The sequence below is a fragment of the Gavia stellata genome, chromosome 12, assembly GCF_030936135.1.
Source record: "Gavia stellata isolate bGavSte3 chromosome 12, bGavSte3.hap2, whole genome shotgun sequence".
Classification (NCBI taxonomy): Eukaryota; Metazoa; Chordata; class Aves; order Gaviiformes; family Gaviidae; genus Gavia; species Gavia stellata.
Genome location: NC_082605.1, coordinates 1,469,537 through 1,487,954, shown reverse-complemented (window position 1 = coordinate 1,487,954; position 18,418 = coordinate 1,469,537). Strand labels below are relative to the sequence as shown.

The window sequence follows — 18,418 nt, the reverse complement described above, 5'->3', positions numbered from 1 at the left end:
AATATGGATTCTTCGCGCAGGTTTCCATTTCCCTTCTTTTGTCCCATTTCTACTCAACTGTTCCTAGATGAACGCACCACCCTCATGCCCCTCTTTAAAACAGAGGTACAGGTTCCTCAGTTTTGCTTTTTTTCACCTCACTACGCTGACACCTGAGCAGATACACCAATTTTCTATCAGCGAAGATGTTAGTTTCTTTCCTAAGTTACACTTTTTGATTGGTGAACTAGCAAAGCTTCTCTCATAGGAAGAGTAACCATTTTGCTACATCATAATAAAAGATTGAGAGAGAATGCAGAAAATAAATTGTACATTATTAACTGTCATAGTTCTCACTGAAAAGCAACAAATCAGGCCACTGGGAACTGAATCTGTTAGCTTTAATGCTCGAGACCATACCGTCTTAGATACAAAAGATTGAAAGCTTCACATAATGAGAAAAAGTTTTCTAAGTCCAGAGTTGAATGAGGTGTGGAATTAGAGCCCTTGGTTCCCGAGTATGAAGAATACTTGATAGTAACTCTAAACAGATGCAGCAAAGCAAAGTTTGTAAGTATAGCCCAGGGATGACGTCCTGGGCAAACACAACAACTCCTCCCCGCCCTCTGATTTCTACTTTTCATGACAGCTTGCACTTTTTGTAACTGTTCTGAAACTACTTCTTGCTATCAAGCTTGTCGCTAACATAAACGTGTCTTTCAGGTTTTTTTCAAGCATTCATAAAATTTACAAGAAATATTTTTTTCTGCACATCTACAGTTAACTGAAGAGGTCTCTACAGAGAGAGCTGTAATGACATCATTGACATACGAGTATGTCAAATGATATTAAATTCAACTAATAAGCTACTGAAACACGTTATAATTTCAAACCATAAGCACTGTTGATACTGAAGCTAAAAAAATAGTAAGCTTTTCCACAACCAGTAACTAATGAAGATTGGTTTCCTGTAGACTTGTGTCCTTGTTGCTTTAGCCCTTCTTCTTTCTCTCCCTTTGACATCAGTATTAGCCAGGAGACAGAAGCGCTGCGGTTAGTTTGGGGCTATGTACTCAACAACTGGCCAGCAAGCTGCTGTAAAATTAAACAAATCATGTGTTGTGCTAGCCTTTTCCCTCAGCAAGGGCACTCATTTGGGTCTTTTTCACTGATAACCGTGTACCAGGCTCCGTGAAAACTGGAACACCAAACGGGAACCGCTTTCAAATCTGATTATCATTGGCCAACAGATTAAATAAATACAGGGAGGACTGCCTAAGACAGCCCAGGAACGCTCTAAGGAAACAAGTTTCATTTCCTTAGGATGCCAGCTACAAAGCCCAATTGGTGTTTCCACTGAAAACGTAAATCTAGAAGCAAAGACGACAAATATCTAATTTTCACTCTAGTCAAGTAATTCAGTATATATTTAGAAGGCTCTTCAGAAGGTCTAGATGTCTGAAATCACATTCTGAACTGGCTGTAAAATAATTCTACTCAGCCTAAACCACAGAAAAGTATTCTGAACATCAGAAAGTTTATCAACCACTTTGAGGGAAGTCCTACATTTTAACCTTTACAGTAAAAAATGAAAACACGGGCACACTCTTTCAGTCTTTCATGTTTTCATCTCAAGTTTTACAAGGAAGTAGCAAACATGCATGCATATTTTGTTTTGCCACTACAATGTGCTGACACTTACCTTTCTAAACACAGGAGCGGCAGCAAAGTAGGGGATGAGCGTAACATCAAATTGTCACAGCTGTTCACTAAGCAATGCACGTGCAAGCCTTAAAAACTCTGCTGAAAATCTTGAATCTGTTTTTAAATTCTACCTTCAGCAACATAAGTTACAATTTTTCAATGCTTAGTAAACTTTTGGAACAGAAGGGGAAAAAAAACCCCTATTTTTGTTATAGATGTAACAAAACAGTCTTAGAGAATTTACAAAAAGCAAACTGGTTTGCTGCATGGTACACCTTAGGAAAAACGGAAAAAAAAGTCTATTGTGGCAGAAAGAAAGAAAGGTCACTACTATCCCATTCTCTGATGTGTCCAGTTTCCCTTTTACAGCTGTCTACTTGGCAGACACATGAAGCAAGTGCGATGAAGCAGCAGAACAGACACACTGTAAACTAAGAGCATCAGACACAAGTTACTTGTCTAAAAAAAAAATCCACTGAAGGCCACGTTAGCTTTCTTGTGCAACCTATTCTCTAGCATATTGACACTTTTAAGAAGCACAGAAAACTGACTATTACACACAAACTCAGATCAGTAGAAAATAAAACAATATGGTAAGAAGATATCCAGGTAATTACTTTTGACAGTTGAAAACCATGACTAAACAAAAAACTCTCCTGTTAAAAAAAGAAGAGAGTAAGAAGCTACATTCTCAAAGCCAAACCACACTGAAGCTATGCGGCTCATGTAGCTGAAGGGCACTGAGGGGATCACAAAGGCTAAGTTTAGCCCTGCAAGGCTAATCGCCCCAGGTATCCTCTGCAGTCAACAGAGGGAGATTGGGACACCAGAGAGTGACCCAGAACAAGAGCCTTGCACAGCTGCTGTGAATTAACCTATTACACTGCTCTGATTAACTGTTATGATTGATTTCAGCTTAATTGCTCGTAATTATATTAAGTTTGTACCTTAAGTGAAGCTAGTGGATGTTCTGGACCAAGTAAACTCCAATGAAAGGAAGCCAAATCTTCATCAGGTAGAATATGATTACCTAGAATATAACGCAGAACTTTAAGTACACCACAAAACGTTACATACTGTTTCTACGTGCAGCAAAACAAATTTGCAATCAGTCCTCAACAGGATTAACAAAGAGAGATTAAACTTGCAGGTATCTTTTTGTTATTCCAGAAAAGCCTAATTAGCATGCTGCCACTGCAGCAAGAGACACTTCCCTCTGTTCAAGGAGCACTCCTCCATGAAACCCAGCTCACTTACAGAAGCAACAGAGCCAGTCGCAACACATGGTGTCAACCTCAACCTGGTATGTCCTATTAGGGGATCCTCAACAGATTTAGTAATGCAGGTGCAACAGCGTAAGAACACACTCTATTGCTCTCCAACACAAGCTGGCAAGCCTTTCCTGCATCCCAGCCTGTGCCATTACTGATACACATCGGAGCTGCCTCTGGAACCTGCACTCTGCTCCATCATGCAGCGTGGGTCAAGCAGCAAGCCACCAGGCAGGTTTAGCTAACCCTCAGGAACGCGGGCAGCTCCGATGACACTCAGCAGGTTCCCAGTTGCTGAAGTTTCTTTTGCTGACCTGACCAGGAGCCTGGGCTGGCCACAGCAAAATAATTGGGAAATTACATAGTTGTTTCAATGAATAGAGATAGTGGCTATATTCACCAAGCTGTTCACATCAAATGGAAGATCACTTAAATTATTTGGGTTTTTTTTCCAAAGCACATCACGTTTAGAAAAAAATCTAAAAAATTCTTATTAGGAAATATTTCAATAATTTGAATTAATCAAAGCCTGACTAATCAACCACTGAGAGTTCAGTGTCTGTGGGTCCAAACTTTACGAAGAGCTAAACAGAATGTATTACTACAGTTCTGGTAGAGAACTTAAGGATATCTTCAATATCTGGTTTTATAGAGCAGCAGCCTAGCAGTGAATGCATAGTTCTCACTGCTGTTGATATATTTACAGCTTTCTTTTTTTCTTTTTTTTGAAATGTCACAGTTTGGACAACATCTTGAACTCTCACCTACTCATAAAGAATATGACAAGATTCTTTGAATATGACAACCATTGTTTACTTTCTTAATATTTTGCTTGTAAAATAACATAGTTTGCTTTTAATGCTCTTTCACATGTGGAAAAAAAAAACCATCAAGAAAGCTGTCCACTGCCTGGCGACTAGTAGATGCCCTCTTAGAGAGGGAAGTCTTCATGTCCAATCAATACGTCACCTACCGCTGAGATCTCCAGCAAGGAGACATTATAACCTTTATTCATTAGGAGCTAAACATTAAACTCGCATCAGAAAGATTCAACAAGTTTGTTTACAACAGCCGCATTCTTACTAACCTAATCAAGGTAGGATTAGACAGCCTTTATAATGCAGGTCTGAAAAAAACAATTACAGCCAGACCACTAGACAGTTTTGTGTCAAAAAACTAACAACAACTCCTGCAGATGCTAAGATTACCTTTTAAAATAGTCAGAGCTTCTCTCCCTTGCACCAAAACCTCAATCTTGTTTGGTCTCCATCTGTCATTTCAGTTAATTCCATCCCCTTGAACACACACATAAGACAGTCTGACCATTTGATCAATTCTCACCACTTGCCGAATTGTAGAATTTAGGATGTTGAAGTGCAGCAGCGTCTTCTGTAGTCCAAATAAGAAGTGATGCCTCTACTTACCTTATGTAGTTCTAAAATTTTACTGAGAAACAGAATGAGACTACATAACTAAACACGTTACAAAGTACTGTCACAGTGGGAAAGAGATCAACGTTACATAAGCAACCTCTATTTCTTGACCTGGCTGAACAACCTCAACATATATTGATTTTTCCCATTTTAATGGCTTATTATAGCGTATGCCTTAGGTTTTTTTAAAGCAATTAGATACTAATTGAAGCCACTGCCCTTTCTAAAGAGTTCACTGAATTACAGCCCTATACCTCACACTGTGTTTGTTTTTCTACTGCTGAAACTTGGGTTTGGGTTTTTTTTTTTAAAATCATTCTGAAGTATTTAAGTCAAAATTTACAAAAGAACCCAAATCAACTCCTTGTTTATGTCAACAGCAATTAGGACAGAACTTTTTAAGAGCACACTCTCAGAGGACACAGTGTCTTGGCCACATTTTAACTACCCATGACAAGGATACTCCTTATATTGTAAAGCTAGAACTACAAAACCCTTCTGCATGAAAAGTTGTAAGAAGGAAAAAGCTATAAAACAAACCAGCCAACCACAGCGTATACATAACCTTCTCAGAAAGTAATTTTTAGAATTTGCCTAGTTGCTACAGTCAGAAAAATATTTTGCTGGAATACTTCAGTAGAGACTTTATCCCTGAACATGACTCAATCCCAAATAATTTGCCATTGAGAACATTTTTTTAATTGACCAGTTAGGTGTCATTCCTCAGGCTCCTCCAACTGCTGAATGTTTGGCTGAACCATTCAAGATTTTTTTCTCTTTTCAGCATCCCCAAATTGACCCTTGAACTTCACAAGAAAGTATCTGAAAACAAAGAAGTTTGAGTTTTCCGTATACAGGGAAACAGATTTGCAGACCTAAAGCTGAATACTGATACAGCTACTGCGACAGTTTTGCCCTTCTGTAATTGTAAACGTTAAACCAGCAGCCTAACTGCAATTATTTCAGAATACAATAATTTATTCCTACACAAAATACAAGCATGGGGAGTTACACGGATGTACCCAGAACAGAAGAGCAATGTAACAGATTCATATGCTTTCCCATGTAATCAAGTGCTCACTTATTCTTTCCCATTGTGATTTTCTTCATTCTACTTATCAGGTTCAAAAGAGACCCAAAGAGGCCACAGGAGCAAGGGCAGAATAACCTGTAAAGCCAGAGAAGCCCTCAGATATTAAATAAAAATACAAAAGTTCAGATCTGAATGAGCTACCCTGCTTTAAACATATGCCACACTACACACAATTATGTGCCTATATGCATTTAGTATTTTATTGAAAAACATGAAGTTACTATATTCCTAAGGTTGCAAAAGTTAAAAAATGTTGCCAGTACTTTAAGTCAAACAGTATCTGTTTGTTGTAAGCTTATATAATCATTGTTTAGATCACCGAGTACTTATGTTTCATAATATTCACTAATATATTAAAAAACCCCACACCCTCATCGCAGGAAGACCTCCAAAGTATCTTCTGTTCTAACCCTGACTTCCATAAACTTTACTCTATTCTGCTTGCTCATACTGAATACACACACAAAAGAAATGCGAAAGAATACACAAAACTAAACTTGCAGCTGAACTGGGTTTTTTTAACCTTTGTACCAATTTGGGAAAAAAAAAAAAAAGCTACAAAATATGTCTCTACTAATCACGTGAAATGACCTCAAGTTTCTTTCTCCTAAGAGCAAGCTGACAAATATTTGTTGTGCAAGGTATCAAGAGAGAAAAATATTCAAAAGCTCCTCGCATAAAATGGCAAAACCTTCAGAAAATTTACCAGAGTATTTTTCACCTACTATTTGATATAACCAAGCAATGCCTCAGCTGGCCGTTCAGCTGTAATTCTGTGACAAGTTAAAACGATGCCATTCACACGTACTTCACATTAATTCCATAAAGCGTATCTGCAACTGTGAAACTGCTTTTCAAGCAGTAATTCTTACTCACTGAATTGGCATGCAACAACTTATTTATAGACTCCAAAACAAAGCCTAGCAATAGTAGTCTGTCATGCAATTTACACAGAGTTTTTGTTTTAAATTGCAGCTTAGCCAATCATCTGCCATTCCTCCATACAGCCAGACAGGCAGGTAACCATTCTGGAAAGAAAAAAACATACACTAACAAAAAGCAACTTCAATTAGTCAAATACTTGTGGCTTTCTACTGTAAGATGCATTGGTTCTTTCCTTCTTAACATGGAAGGTACCTGCCTGGACTAGAAACCATTTAATATTAAAGACTACTAACATATTAGTATGCTAAAGCAATAATACATAGCCTCTCTCATTCACAGCTTTCAAATGAGAAGTTTTATTCTTCTATTGTATACCCGTACCAAAACACAAAGTCAGTGAGAAAATAAAAAGAAAATCCAGTTTTCTTAATTTGTTTGCTAAGTACGAGAAGATTGAGAACATGGCTGCTCCGTGCTTATTTACCCAAAGAGAAGTCAGAACGCTGTTCTAAATAGATATTATTCATTGGAGTCAACTTTATTAGTAATTCATTCACTCTTCCATCTGAGAGAGTATGACAGCTGTTCTCTACCACTGCTGTGGAAATAGAGTGTGTTAAAATTGTCCCACTTAAGCAGAGATGTGAAACTGAAGTCCCTCCTACCTACGCTCCATAAAGATACCACCCCATTTAGCATTAGAAGCAGGAGTGCTAAGAAACTATCCAAACAAAACTAATGGAATGGTAAGACGCTGGTCGCCTGTGCTTTCAGAAATGTGGAGTTTCACTCAATTATATAGTATAATACATTTCCAGTGCAGCTGATGTGCTGTCGTATTTGTCCAATACTCATTTCTGAGGGAAAAAAAGCCCCTGCAATCCAAACATCTTCACTCCATATACGTTAGTTTTAGGCAGAATACAAAACAGGACAGAAGCATGCTTTCCCAGTCTGGAAAGCGTATTATTAAAAGTAGACCTCATATACTTTGTAAGACCAAAACTAGCAGAGCCACAATTGTCCCAATTCCGCCCCCACCCACTGAGAACATTTTGGCTAGGCAAAGCTTTGCAGAATTCTTACTTTCTACTCTTGTTTCTAGACAGCCACAATTTGCATCGCTCGCAGGTCTCTACAAATTTGGCATGTCTGGCCTCATACAAACTCATCCGGCCCACCTCAAGTATAGTAGGAATGTCTGAAGCAAAGGGATGTCTCTCCCTAGGTGCTTTGTCAAATTATACACACATATTTTAAAACAGTTAATAGAAACTGAAATCGTAAGTCTGACTAGCAGCATCAAAATCTTTTATTATGTCACTTACCTAAAAGAGCAGCAAAAATAGGAAAGCGATTTGGATTCAGGTCCAGTTGCTTGGCAACTTCATGCATTAGGTATTGGCTTGTTGTGAGACTTTTCCCATTACGGCTCAGTTTTAGGGCATGGGCACTGAAATAGTAAGGGATGTTGCACAATGCATAATCGGAGTCATATGCAACCAAACCATGGAAACCTTTTTCTCTGCAGAAAGCAATTACTTCTTGATGATGATCCTCAATGCTCTGTGCAACCTATAGTGGAAGACAGAGTAATTAGCTACAGTGTTAAATTGCAGTACTGATTTATCAGACGTATTACGATACATTGGGTCTTTCTGAAACTATAGATGTGCATTTGAAACACTTGCAGTATATGTAAATTAAAAAATCCAATGACACAGCACACACGGACAGGAGGTAAGGAGCGCTCAGAAACACAATACGAAGTTCTGGAAGACTACACACTGAAGTGGCATTATGTATGACTGAAATCATCTGAAGCAACTGTTTATTAACAGAAACGCTCAAACTCTAAATGCATTGCTACACCGATGCCTGTATTAACTGATGGGAAACATCTCAAGGCTGTGGATACTTCAGCAGTTCAGCAAGCCAAGATACCCCCTTAAAAAGCACTCACATGATCACTCTTAAAGTTTTGTAGCCCTGTTTTAAAAGAAACAAACATAACCCTAGGTGAACAGAGGTAACTTTCTTGACCTTTCAAATGTCTACCTTGCTGTGTTAAGCCAATTTTTTTCCTCTTTCCACTTTCAGCCTATTCATTTATACACAGCTGTCTCTGATGGTGCAAATTGCTTTAAGTTTATAGCCCAAACTTCACCTCTCAACTCACGTTGCCTAGCAAAGCACATAGTTTAGGCTATGGCAATCAGATGACTAGAACAGACATGTTGTGCAGGGGAGACATGGCCAACTCCTAAGGTTGGAAATATAAGAGCGACACTTTCTTATCAAGAAGATTATACTAAAACAAAAAACCCCACGATGACAGGTTAGTACCTACAGTCCTGCATTCCTACATACCGTCAGGAACCATTACAACTACAGTTTGCATACAAGCACACAAAAATAAAGCGAGCTGAGCGCTTTTGATACCTAATGCTTTTACCATCTACATAATAAACATTCAGTGATTCAGAAAACCCCACAGAAGTTGAGTGTTGGTATAACCTACCCTCACCAGGTATTCAGTTTTAACAGCAACGTAGATAGCAAGCTATCCCAAAACAAACTAGCACAAAACTAGTAGCTTCAGTCTCCGCAGTACACATGAAAACCTACAGCGATAGTGCCAGTGATGCTATTTATTTCCTCTGCAGCCAAAGCCCTGCAGAACACGGGCGAAGGTCCTACACTTCTACAGCCCACTCCCATGGTCCTGTAGTCATCTACCTCTCAGCAAAGAGTTTTTGTTCACCAGCAAGTTCACAGTGAGCCTGCCTTTTCTACTCATGCCTTACACTTTCTGAACCTGACATGGAACTACGGTCTTCCGGTGAGGTATATAAGATTTTGCTTTTCCCATGTAGCTTCACAAGATGTTCCCTTTCACGCAAAATCCTGAGGAGCTTAACAACCAGCACCGCACTCTTGAGCTGTAACTACCATCAATAACCAGCTCACTAAGCTCTCTCTACTCCTAACGCTACCACCTTGTAGTTTTAAGAAAACATTACTTCTTCAGAAACGTGCTCAATGGACTGTATCAGAGTGGTTTTGAAATTTACTTTTGTTTATGAGAAAAGCGAGTGTATTAATTTTTCTAATAATTACACTGTCGCCTAGCATAACGTGTGCTTGCTGTACGCAGAATTGGAAGAGACTGTAAAAATCTTTGGAAAAATTTAAAGAGATCAGATTTATACAGTTACTAACTCAAAGAGGGCAATTTAGGCTTCGCCATCCCCCCCAGTCTTTGTACGTTTGAAATTAGGAAAATCCCTTGGATTTTTTTTTTTTATTAAGGGTAGATAGATTTAAATGATGTATGCATATCTAAAATCAATGTCTTTGCATGCATAACAACCACAGATTATCTATAAAAAACCAAGTAAGAACTCTTTTTGCAGCGTTAGGCGTGACATGGGCGTGCAGATAATGCAAGAGGAAACTCGGTGCGTGGCCCGCTCTGATCTCCTATAAACTACTTCCTCTACCTCCACAGCCTCCAGTTCCCTCCCTCCCCATTTTATAGAGCCATCTGACACAGCAAGCTACGAGCATGAAACTGCAGTATGTTTAGGTAATACCAGAATCCATGTTCAAATAATTGAACTGTCACAGGGGAAAGAGCTGTATTTTCCAAGGTACAGTTAAGCCACAACATAAAACTCTAACAAGATGAGAGTCAGAGAAATAGCTTACAGCTCTCACAAAAGGGGAGAGTCCAAAGATGCAACTATACCCAGGCAACGTCCACACTTCAACATTAACCCAGGGAGGGGGGACGCGGGGGACATCACAGCCAGGAGTTTGGAATCATTTTCAAGTCTAAATCTTGTGTAAACATTAATGATGCTGGATCAAAGAAACCTGTCCAAGTAAACAGGCACACGCACATTTAGATACTGAGAACAAAACAAAGTCACACCAAAGTATTAAAGATGTTAAGATCTCCGCTGCTTAAATATTTGAATTTTAGCAAGCCTACTTTGCATCAAAGTGTCTTTTGAGAATTATCCCCCCCCTCCCCCAAACAGAAAAATACCAGGTCACAATTAAACTAAGAACCCGTAGGATATTTGTTATAACTTGGAGGAACCTGTTATTTTTACATCCTGCTGAAACCATCTGCAAGTGATTTATAATTGTTCTGGATGGAAGACATTACTCTCTTTCTCCCCTCTAATTACCAAAACAGATTAAATTCATAGTCAGTTCCTAGCTCTGCACAGAAGCCTTCTACTCAAGACTCAAATGTTTCCTGAAAATATGAAAATCAGTTTCATATTTTAAGTTAATCAGTATTCTCAAACTCAACCTCTCAAAACAAAGCAAGAAAACACTAGAATTTGGCAACTGTCTTATGCATATGTAAATGAAAAAAAAAAATCACCCATACATGCAAATAAAAACCACACCTTCAAGACAAATTTGCTCTTCGCCCACCAGGAGGGTTGCTAGAAAGTGAGCATGAGGGAGAATGTCAATAAAACTGGAGTAAGGTTTCGAGAAAGAAAGATAATAAAGCAGATTTAGAAAGACAATAAACTGAGTAAGAGAAGAAGAAAAGCAGAAAAGGAATGCGATTTAAGTTCAGCAGTATCTTTGATGTGTATTATGCATGTTACCACCATAACCATGAAATACACTTCCTAACCTGAAAATGAATCAACCAGAAACAAAGCTATCCACAGTTTCTGAGCAGCTGTACAAACGAAGCATCAAATGGGAATTGCAGATCTCCCTCCCATCCCCGAGACAGCTGACCAGTTCAGAGCACCAGCACAGCTCGGACATGCACAGTGGTGGCTCAGTGATACGAATGTTCCCAACAGCAACAAACTCTGCCCCCCACGCACACCGGGATTTGGTAACGAGCACTTGCCAACTCCGGGCACTAACCTAAAGCAGACAAGTATTCACCCCTCAAATCCTCCCCATCGAAATTGGGGGGGGGTGTGGGGGGGTGTGTGTGTTTGGTTTCTTTTTTTTTTTTTTCCTTAAATGATAGAAAAGGGACTCAGTATGACGTGTCCTCTCACTCCTAAAACTGTTTCCAGAGATTGAGAATAAGGCCTATTACTGAGAAACCCTAAAGGAGCTAATGCTGCAGCTAAGCTTGAAAGTAAACAAAGTGCTACAGGTGACACCGTTGTCAAATGTGGCAACCTTATTCAGATGTAATGTATTTCAACAGAAACGAGCCAGGTCTGAGACAGAATGCATTTAAAGGACTAACAGCTTGTTCAATGCACCACAAGGCTATTACAAATACCAAATTCCTACCAATATCAGAACAGCTGGCTTCCTGTTGTGTACTATGCATTTCAATATCGCATTAAACAAAGTATCCAGTTTAACACGTTAAAAGAAAAAATTTTCTTAATTTACTCCATTCACTGCTTTTACTAACGTTCTCTAAGTCTCAGTAATAAATTAAGGAAGATTTAAAATGCACCCGCAACCGGATCAAGGTAAATACCTTCACTGCGTGGTCCCTGAAACTTTTTGCTTAAAGAATAAAAGTATTGCCTAGTTACAGGAAAAAAAAAAAAAAAAAGTTATTCAAATGAGAGGATGTTTTTGCTAGCATTCAAATTCCCACCATCATTCGCATCCAAAACACGTACGCGATTTTGCTTCTACGCTGACCAGGAACACACATTACTACAGCAGACGTGGCTGTAAGCTCTTCACTTTAACCCAGCACCAAGCCCAAGACATCACATTCGGCGGAGCTCGATGCACCCTGCAAGAAGGAGCTTCGCCTCTGCTTCCAGTTCGTTCCACATGCGTTTCACCCGGCACGGTGGCCCGGGCTGCGCTCGGCCCTGGCGGGGATTGGCCCGCCGGGGCCGAGCGCGGCCCAGGCCACCACAGGGTGGGACTTCCACCGCCAACCTGGCTGGACACCCACCGCCTGCCTGGGGTGGCTTCACACCAGCCCGGCGAGCGGGGAGCTGAAGGGAAGGCGTTCCTCCAAGGCTGGGTCTGGCTGAGCGAGCAGGGTGCTAAGAGGGAGCAACAGCAACTCTCGCCCCGTTGGCTGAACTAGGAGAAACTTCACCCAAAGTCACCTTCCGGGTGAGCTGCTCAAGAGAGTCATCTTTACTTCAGGGCTGCGAGCCGGCCGGAATTTTTCTCATCCGCCGAAAGGGCAGTACAAAAGCCAGATAACATTAAGCTGCTGCTAGCGATCAAGCGTGCAACTCTAAAGGTTGCATAGTATTCTTCTACGCGCAAAAGTAATTTACGATAATAAAGCCCACAAGTATGCACTTCGCTCCCGCTGCTCTTCCTTCCCTAGCGGGAAAAGCCAGCAAGCAACTCTTAAAATTGCAGCTTCATCATCCCAGGGCTTGTTTTTCTAGTGTCTTGTGTTTCAATATACACAATCGCTCGGCTTAACAGAAACCATCGGAAAGCACGAATGCTGTACAGAGAGATGCAACACGTTAATATTCCGCAACCTCTGAAATCGCGGCCTTGGTGTCAGCGCGAGATCACCACGGACCCCAGCTCCCGCTTGAAGTGTTGTTTGTTATCGGAAAACAAGAGGGTCCCCTTTAAAATAATAACTTTAAATGAAGAACTGTCAGATCGGTGCTCCTGACCCCACAAACTGGCAGCGTTCGCTGTTACGGAGTAAGGAATGAATTATTCTAGGCTTGATCAAAAGCCCGTTAATACATTTGGGCAACACCGAGCAAAACCCTCACCGTCAGAAACTCGACCCTCTGTATTTTGGAGCAAGCGATTTCACCTTCAGCGCAAGTTTCAACACCTCGCCTCAGCAGGGAACTTGTTGCAGAGCCATCGTGCGCGATAACTAAACTCGTATTATTTTTTTTTTGCCTTTTGTCTTAATAATTAATTAGATTGCGATGCTTTCGGGCCAGCCGCTCTCACCTGCGAAGTCTCAGCCTCACCGCCCTCCCGAGTGGAGGGGGGGGGGGGGGGGCCCTGGGCAAGAAGGGACATTTTGAGTCAACGGAGCGGCGGCCCCGAAAGAACATGGAGGCAAAAACCTCCCTGCTGCTGGGCCTGGCTTCACAGCCAGGGGAAGCCGGGAGGCCCTGGGCGCTGCCGGTCGCCCCGCCGCCCCGCGCAGGCCTCCGGCCTGCGCGGGGCGGCGGGGCGACCGGCAGCGCCGTATAAATAGCAAAATCCCCCGGGGATTGAGGCCGCCGAAACTTGGGCCGCCCCCGCGGGCCTCGACGACATTTTGAGGCGCTGAGGGGAGAGGCAGCGTGCCCCCCCCGCCCCGCTCCTCCCCTCCCCTGCCCGGCTGGGCAGCGGCGAGGCCCAGGGCAGCCCCCGCTGCCATCTTAAGAGCGGCGGCGCCCTTAGAGGGGAGCGGCGGGGGCGCAAGAGAGCAGCGGGGAGGGGGCGCTGGTGCCCGCGGGGGGGTTGGGGCGCCGCGGGTCGGGCGGGAGGCCCGTCTGCCCCTCACCTTGATGTGGAAGCGGATGAGGGCCAGGCGGATGCAGTGCGCCATGCAGACGGGCGGGAGGAACCAGACCTTGGGCGGCGGGGTGCCCTTGTTCTGGACGTGGCTGACGATCTGCTGCGCCGTCTGGCGCTCGTTGCCCTGGCGCTTCACCCACTCGTGGAGCCGGGCCTTCTCCAGGGCGCCGTTGAAGAAGACGAAGAGCTCGATGTTGCCGTTGAAGCAGGCCTTGGCCAGGGCCGCCAGGTAGCCCAGCATGTGGTTCCACTGCCCGCCGCTCACCCAGTCCGTGTAGAAGCCGCCGTAGAGCCGGTGCAGGCAGTTGTCGGCGTCGATGAGGAGGCGCAGCGGGGTCTGGGGGGGCCGCTGGCGGCCCCCACCCACGAGGCTGCCCCGCGCCAGCTTCTGCAGCTCGACGGGCACCACGGCGCTGGGGCAGTGCTTCTCGATGTAGTCCTGGAAACCCTGCACTCCCATGGTGAGGACCGGGCGGCGGCGGCGGGCGGGCGAGCGGGGGCCCGGCGGCGGCGGCGGCGGGGTTTGGGCTCGGGCCGGGCGGCGCGGCGGCGGCTGTAGTTGCGGGTGGGCGGTGGGAGCGGTGGAGCCGGGTGGGAGCGCTGGCTGCCGTCGGTGGCCGTTCAGGGGGGAGTTGTATGGATTAGTGGGGGGCTCATGGCTGCTGCGGCCGCCATGTGCTGCTCTCACGGAGCCATGGCTCGGGGATCCGGGCTGCTGCCGCTGCGGCTCCGACTGCCGGGGGGAGGGGGAGCGGCACAGCGCGCAGGAAGCCAACCCGCCGCCGCCGCCGCCTGCGGCAGGGAGAGCGGAACAGGCGGGACTTGGCGGCGGCCGCCGCTGCCACTCACAGGCAGCGCGGGGCGCGCACGCGGGCGCCGGAGGGCGAGGGGGGGGGGGGAGGGCGAGGGGAGCGCGCCCCGAGCGCCGCGCCGCCGGCCCGGTGCCCGCCGCCCTCACGGCCCCCCGCGCTGCCCTGCCCTGCCCTGCGGCACTGGGGCGGCGGGGCCCGCGCAGCCCGCCCGCCGCGGCCGTTGCATAACCCAAGCATGCGCGGGAGCGCGGGCGGAAGCGGGTGGCGGGGAAGGGGAGGGGGCTCGGGGGGAGGCGGGGGAGTGGCGGAGGGAGGCGAGCAGCGGGGCGGGGGGCGGCGGGAGCCCGGTCGGGCGAGCCCGGCCCGGTCGTGCCGCTGCGCCGGGTTGCCGCCCGCCGTCTGCCCCCGTCCCTCTCCGCGGCGCCGCTCGGCGGTGGCGGGGCCGGGCCGCGGGTTCCCGGGCGGCGGCGTTCCCCTCAGCCCCGCGGCCGCCGCCATGGCGAGCCCCAGCCGGGGAAGCGGCGGCGCGGGGCACCTGTTGCACAGCGGCTCGGCCCTCTCCCGCCGCCGACGGGGCCCCGGCGAGCAGCGGCCGCGCTGCCGCTTACAGCAGAAATGCCCCCGCAGCGGTTCGGCCTGGCCCGGGGCGGCGCGGAGCCCCCGGCCCTCCGCCCGGGCCGCCTGAGCGGCTCTGCTAACCTCCAGTTCCTCCTCCCTCCTGACAGAAACGGCAGTCGTGGCCGTTATGTACAAGTAGTAATGACAGGCTATCCTCACCGCGCCCGCAACTGAGTATTTACTGCTGCCGGTACAACTTCAAGCGATTTTCGTGGCCTTCCCGCCTTTAATCGATTTAAAGCGGCTGCTTGCACCTTGAGGCCGGCTGGAACTCTTGCTGTGACTGGTAAATGAGCATAAATATAAACTATTGTGGGAAAAAAACCCCATTCTTTTCTGCGCAGGCAGCGAGGAATTCTCTGCCTTCGGTTTCAGCCAGATGAAATTATTTTTTAAAAGGCCAAGATGAGGACTGTGCCCAAACTTCACAAGTTGGGTGCAGTTTGTCATTGAAATAACAACGTAGCGCCCGAGTAGTTCTCTGCTATGCAGGTGGCAAGAAAACGTCAAGCTGCTCATGCTGTATATCCACGTCAATATTTTATTAATCACGAAAAATGTATTGTTAATGAGATTTCAGCCAGGCTGGATTGGCACCTGCAGTAAACGTTCCCACCCGGGAATAGCTGTTTCTTAGGGAGTGGGCTGGTTCGCTCGCAGGCAGCGCAGCGCAAACGCAAGGCTGCTCGGTGGATGTTTGTGTCCAAGACTGTCTGGTACAGCATAACGATGGTGAAATAAAGAGTACTGAAAAAGCTACGGAAATAGTCAATGACAAATAGATGTTTCCTCCTAGAAATCTGGTTTTGTAATAATCTGAGAGTGTGGTTTCCTAAGTAAGTAGTAGGATCTCTTTCCAAACTACTTTTCCCTTAGACTTCCTAGATTTTCCTTTAAGAGTAGGCACATGTTACGGTAACATCAAAATAACGAAACACTGTAGAGCACTTTCGAAGACGTACAAAACACAGTAGTAGACCACTAATGCTAATACAAGGAAAGAGGATCGAGGAGAAAGAACTTTAGAACCCTAAACATCCCAAAACACACCAAAATTTGGTCCAAAGAACAAGTACTGCCATACATGAAGTGCATAAAAAGCAGGTGATTGGACATACCTATGTGTATTCAAAGCTCTAACCAAATAGAGTACAAAGTTTGATCAAAACCAGAACAGGCCATTCTCTAATTAGTCTTAAGAAGTGAGCAATAGCTGATTCAAGAAGAATTCAATACTTGAGTCATTAATTGCCTCACAGGATATTTAGGTTCAATAGTCTTAGGAATGACAAATCATGTATAAATAAAATATCTCCTAAGTTTACTTTGGGGTTTTTTTTGCTTTGTTGTTGTTGAAGAAGGAAAACCAGTCAAAAGCATCTCCCACTGGAAACCTGGCTGTTAATGTCCTGACACTTCCCATGGAGTTAGGCAGACGTGGCAGAGCTGAGTGCTGCCAGGCTCACGTGCCCATCCACAAACACGACCCTCCGTCCCTGAAAGAAGAGAAAAGAGAGAGGAAAAACAGGGGAGACAGGGTGCGTCAAGAAGTTATTTGACACAGGTAGCTGTTTTTCTGCGACTAAAACTTTGGCCAGGCAAGAAGGCATCAGAAAAAGAAGCGTAATTTATGGAAAGCAAAATTACGCTGGAAAATGGGTAGACTAAGATGGACTTAAAGAGCAATTTGACCAAAGGCATGAAGATGAACAAGGTGTTTTTTCATCAACCAGCGGCAGAAAGCCTGCAGGAATCATTGGGTTATCTGCATATAAGAAAATGGCACAGTGGAGGGAAAGGCATTGAAGAGCTTGCTTTCTCAGTGCTGAGGCACAGCACGTTGGCAGTGTTCCCAGATGTTGGTTGTGTAAGGGAAGGGTTAATAAAGATTAATATTAAAGTCAGTGACTCATTATCTAGCCTGAATAGAAGAGAATTAGGAGTGGCTCCCTAGAAGGAAGGAACTGAACAGTCATTAGGAAGAACTCCTAATGAATAACCATGTCAGGGCAAGAACATAGAGATGAACGTTACCATTTTAGTCTTGATTTCTCTGTTAACGAAACTCGGTCCCACTGTGAGATGAATGTGGAGGTAGGCTGTGGAATAGGCTATCCACAGTAACCTTGATGGGTACATTTGCCTGGGAATAATTGATACATACATTACCCATGGGAAACACGTGTTTCACATGATTTCCCTTAATATTTCTCCTCCTTTCTCACCCTGGTGTGTCTCATCGTGGAGCTGCTGCCCCAGAACTTCCCAGTTCTTGCTGCCGCAGGAGAAAAACTCCCAGTCCTCCTCCTTACTGCCAGGTCTGCGAGCGGCCACGGGCTCGTCCTGTGGGCAAGATACTTTTCTGCGTTGTTACTTCAGTGCTCAAAGCAAAATATGTCTCTTATTATTTCAGGACTAAATTTAAATGCAGACATTTGCATATAAACATCCAATAGATGTTAACATTCTGCCGTTAGCTACGACTGTTACCTGCCCTGTTTCCTTTTCCTGTCATCTGGAGCATTTGACTGTAGTAGGGTTAAATAGCACGCAGCAATAGAACTGACCCTTGTTGCTCTCACGGTATATTGCTTGCATACTTACTTACCTATTAAAAATTTTGCTTACAGAAGCTTGCAGGATCTTCATGCTATTTATATAAAAACCACCAAAATTGTACCAGGACACTTCTGCAGGTTGACTTACCTCCATCCTCAGTATGTATGTTATATCAAGTGATTTCCTTTTGCTTGGGTTTGGGGTTTTTTTTAAGTTACAGGCATGCCTGCCACTTAGTCTAAAATAGTTGCGAACGTAGTAGAAACTGAAGAAAAATTACTTTGGTTTTAAAAAATTTTTTGGACAGAATTTGTCACTCCCTGTAGTCTTGCTCTAATTTGTATCATAGTACTTGCTACCGGGTGAGCCACCCCTTTCTTGTAGCTTAGGTTGGTGATACTAAACCATATATAACCACAAAAAAATTATACAACTAAAGAATTTCCATCTTCAGGTACCTTTCTATAACCTTCCAAAATGTCTACAAACACCACCTCGCTTTAGCATACAATAATTTTTTTCAAATATTGGTGATACGTGTGATGGAACATTTTCTTTCCTCTGAGGACAGAAAAATGTGCATACGGG

At 44.6% G+C, this 18,418-nt stretch overlaps 1 protein-coding gene across 4 annotated transcripts in view; it reads right to left on the bottom strand.

Moving 5' to 3' along the window:
• The window catches only part of FAM120A (family with sequence similarity 120 member A), a 55,412-nt gene extending 41,111 nt beyond the window's left edge, over positions 1-14,301 (bottom strand). For all 4 annotated transcript variants that reach the window (XM_059823009.1, XM_059823010.1, XM_059823012.1 and 1 more), the window contains exons 1-3: positions 13,828-14,301; positions 7,694-7,940; positions 2,631-2,713 (exon numbers count right to left, since the gene is read on the bottom strand). In XM_059823009.1, coding sequence (XP_059678992.1) covers positions 2,631-2,713; positions 7,694-7,940; positions 13,828-14,301 — 804 coding nt within the window. The remainder of the gene's footprint in view (positions 1-2,630; positions 2,714-7,693; positions 7,941-13,827) is intronic.
• Positions 14,302-18,418: the final 4,117 nt, after the last annotated feature.